This window comes from Hemibagrus wyckioides, linkage group LG18 (genome assembly GCF_019097595.1).
Source record: "Hemibagrus wyckioides isolate EC202008001 linkage group LG18, SWU_Hwy_1.0, whole genome shotgun sequence".
NCBI lineage: Eukaryota > Metazoa > Chordata > Actinopteri > Siluriformes > Bagridae > Hemibagrus > Hemibagrus wyckioides.
In genome coordinates, this window is record NC_080727.1 from 14965651 (window position 1) to 14970061 (window position 4411).

The following is a 4411-nucleotide window of genomic DNA, read 5'->3' on the forward strand; positions in this document are numbered from 1 at the left end:
AGCAATGTTGCAGAGCATGTACACCTTTTCATGGAAACGGTATTCCCTGATGGCTGTGGACTCTTTCAGCAGGATAATGCACCATGCCATAAAGCAAAAATAGTTCAGGAACGGTTTGATGAGCACAGTAACAAGTTTAGGGTGTTGACTTGGCCTAAATTCCCCAGATCCTTAATCCAATCGAGCATCTGTGGGATGTGCTGAACAGTTAAGTCCGATCTATGGAGGCCCCAACCTCGCATCTTAAAGGACTTAAAGGATCTGCAGCTAGCATCTTGGTGCCAGATACCACAGCACACCTTCAGGGATCTAGTGAAGTCCATGCCTCGTTGGGTCAGGGCTGTTTTGGCAGCAAACGGGGGACTAAAACAATATTAGGCAGGTGGTCATAATGTTATGCCTGATCTGTATATTTTAGCTATTTAACTTTTAAGAATATCTCACTGTTCACTTACATAAAAATGTCCCCAATGGATAGTACAGTCTGCATGAAAATCTCATTTTTAGCTGTTAGAACTCCATTGACACAGCTTTAATGGGATTCTATGGCACCTCAAAATTCACTGTGTTATAATTTGAGGAAAGATTACGTTTTTTTTATTTATTTATTGTGAGATCTAGCTAGTTAACTGTCAATACCTACACTACCATTCAAAGGTTTAGGATCACTTGGAAATTTTCTTGCTTTCCAGTTGTGCACTGAGGCATTCCACTCCTTTTTCTGTTCTGGTTAGAACCAGTTTACATCGTTCTATGAAATTTCACAGTATAGAAACAAGGAACATACTTTCTTTCTGGCCATTTTGAGCCTGTAAACAAACCCACAACTCCTGATGATGCAGATACTAAACTAACCTAAAGAAAGCCATTATAAGCTATTATTATTATTATTATTGCTCCCTTAATCAGAACAGCGTTTTTTCATCTGTGCTAGCACTATTGCAAAAGGGTTTCTAACCATCAATTAGCCTTATAAAATGAGACTGAAACAGATGATTTTATAAAATATATCTTTGTTTTTTTAATATGAATACCTAAAGTTTTGTTCATATCTATATGTGCAAAGTCAAGACATTGTGTGTAACATGTGTAACAAATTCCCCCTTTCACCAGGCCTTGCAGTTCCCAGCAGTTGAATGTCGACCTTTATATATACATAGAATTATATTATCTGTATATCTGAAAATGTACATTTTGTTGCCTCTTTCTCTCTCAGTTTTATCAAACCTTGCCACCCTCCTCTGAGTTCTATCTTTAACTACTCATCACTAAGTGGGTGATTTTTGTTTGTTTCTTTCATTTCACAACATGACATGATGAAAATGCTAAGAGACATCTACCAGGCCACAAGAGATGGTAACATTGTAGACCATCCCATTTTACTGAACTATAAAAGCCGATCATTTCATTAGGATGACCTCCTTCCCTGCATTTCTCAAAAAAGGTGAGACAACTGCTTAAAGTAAAGACTGTATTTTTCCATGATCATAAATGAAATTTGAAGTAACAACTGATGTACAGTACAGCTGAACTGAATTTTTAATGTGTATTTAATAATGGTAAAATAGAATTTTCTTACATATAGCTTTCAGTTACAAATTTCTAAAACAAACATTAGACATATTAGTACTAAGTGGGAGAATATAATTAAATGGCAGTACTTTTGATTCAGGGTTAGGGGGGATTCATGCTTCATTATACAACAATTTAACAACTAAAACTGTCAGTAGTGGTGTCTTGGAAGAACTACAACTTATAACAGATTCTAAGAGACACAGATTTATATTATACCGCAGCATTGTACACTAAAAGAAAAACATCATGCTTTACATGTGAAAACATTCAAACAGATCATATAAAGTATTGTTTTAATATCTTCTTTCTAATTATTATTTCTTCCTTCTGTAGCAAAGCTGGAAAACACAATGGAAAATAGATCAACTTTTACCACATTCATTCTGGATGGCTATTATGTAATGGACAAACAGAAGCATTTGTTCATTTTTATTTTTCTCCTCCTCTACGCTGCTATTTTTATCCTGAACTCACTTCTCATTGCTGTAATCTATTTTGAAAAAGCACTGCATAACCCAATGTATATCTTTGTATGCAGTCTGTCATGTAATGGTATTTATGGCAGTACAAGTTTGATCCCACATCTGATATTTAATCTCACTACTGAGGAGCATAGGATATCTTTAACAAATTGTCTCATACAAATCTTATGTTTAAACACTTATAATATTATTGAACTAACTATATTGGCCTTTATGAGCTATGACCGTTATGTAGCTATTTGTTACCCACTTCACTATCATGATATGATGTCGACAAGAAAGTTGCAGGTATTTATATTTTTTGCATGGTCTTATCCATTAGTTGCTTTTTTTATATTTGAAACCTTCACAATACGCTTAACTTTTTGCAAAGAAATTATAGATAAGACACATTGTGTAAATTTTGAACTCATTAAACTCTCTTGCACAGACATCACTATCCACAACAAAGTTGGACTTGGTCTAATGGCTATTTACTTGATTCCACAGGTTATAATGATTTTATTCTCTTATGCAATGATTTTGCGTGTTTGCATATATTCTTCTAAGGAATGTCAAAACAAAGCCATCCAAACATGTACACCTCATCTTCTTGCTGTTTTGAATTATTTTGTTGGAGTATTTTTTGAAGTAATACAAAGTCGGCTAGATTCAAGGTATTTGCCTTACGAATTCCGAAATTTCATGTCTATATATTTTATGATATTTCCTCCTCTGTTAAATCCAGTTATCTATGGCATGAGTGTTCAGGTTATAAAGAAACATATTCAGAATTTTTTCTTTGGTAAAAAAGTTGCTCCCTTAAGAAATTAAGACAGGGTGAAAAAGTTCATACATTTTGTGTAATTGCTTCTGTTTTGTCTTCTGTTTTTCATAATGGTCATTGAAGCCTAATTATGTTTCTTCCACTGTTTATGGATAGGAGTCCAAGTAAAAATAGCTTTAATTTAATTAACTTAGCAATCCTTTGCTTCTAAGGGATACTTTTAATCTTAATCTTTCAGGCCTTTTTAACATGCTGGTATTTCCTGTGAAATACTTTAGATCCACTTCTGTTAAAGCTTCTGGTTTAATTGAGCTCTTGCTGAATCTGTTTGTTTTTCTGCAAAATGAAGTCTTTTCTTCTTTTCACAGACTTAAGTGTTTAATTAATTAATTAATTAATTCAGTTTTTCTGGTGACTTTTAGTGGCCCAAAACCTTTTTAAGACACTATAATTTCTTTTATCTCAACTTGCTATCCTCCTCTGTTAAATCCAGTTATGGTATGAATTCAGATTCAGAGCCATCAAAAAGTCCAATCTCCAAATTTAATGTACTCATTTTAGTACTCCAGTTACTAAAAGAGATGCAGATAGATTTATATATATGTCTATATTTGCATATTTATTGCATTTAATTTCTTATTTATGTTGTCTTGTGTTCAGTGTGATCATAGAGGCACAGTTATCCCATTGTCTATGTATAGGAATAGAACTAATATGGCTTTATGATTATGGCATATGCTTATTAATCTAAGACACTTCTAACCTTAACCTTTCAGGTCGTCCTATAACAGGCATTGTTACTGATCTATGTAATACCTCAAATGCACGTAACAAACTATTATAACTCTGACCATTTCTATCTGTTTTGAAATCTTCCAATTTCTGCAGAATTAGAAGACTTAGATACCCCTCACATATATAACTACCAGTGGTGGTTGGTGGGTGTTACAACATTTTTAAAGATGGTCTAGGGGTGAAAGGAGTAACATTGAGATTGTGGCGACTCTGTAAAATGGTGGAGGCAACCTTTAAGATAGGAGAAGCACATATCTGTGCATCAGTGATTAAAAGCAAGAAAAAACTTTAAGCAGACAATTTTAGCAGCATCTGCCATCACTTAGCTAGCTAAATTTCAGTGAAGAAGCTAGCTAGACAATTAAATAACAAGCAAAATAACACAAATAACCACATGTAACTTTATACTTACAATTTATTTACCACATTTACAAATAATTTCCATTTTTACAGATATAATTAAGAGTCACACTAGTTGTGTAAAATGGGGATGGATTAGGTTACTTAACTAACCACTATTGTAGCTCCAAACCCTCTGTGGTAATATGTTTAATGTTGAAATATCAGTCATATTTATTATTGTATTTTAGACTGCTTATTACAAGTTTCAGTCCCATTGTGAGGTATTCCAAACATCATATGGGGAAGCTCTATATCTGTGCTGGACAAAGTGCACTGACAATGGAGCTTAATTATTATTATTTTGTTCCTTAGCGTTTGTCCCGCACACTTGCAGGGTCCGCTGGGTTTTTTTTTTGGTAATGGATCAATCGACCCCCGCGATTTGGCACAG

General features: G+C 34.0%; 1 protein-coding gene across 1 annotated transcript; it reads left to right on the plus strand.

The window, feature by feature from the left end:
* Positions 1–1925: 1925 nt before the first annotated feature.
* Positions 1926–2870, plus strand: LOC131369175 (olfactory receptor 4B13-like). The gene has a single exon (XM_058415651.1). The coding sequence runs from the start codon at positions 1926–1928 to the stop codon at positions 2868–2870; it is 945 nt and encodes a 314-aa protein (XP_058271634.1).
* The last annotated feature ends 1541 nt before the right edge of the window (positions 2871–4411 follow it).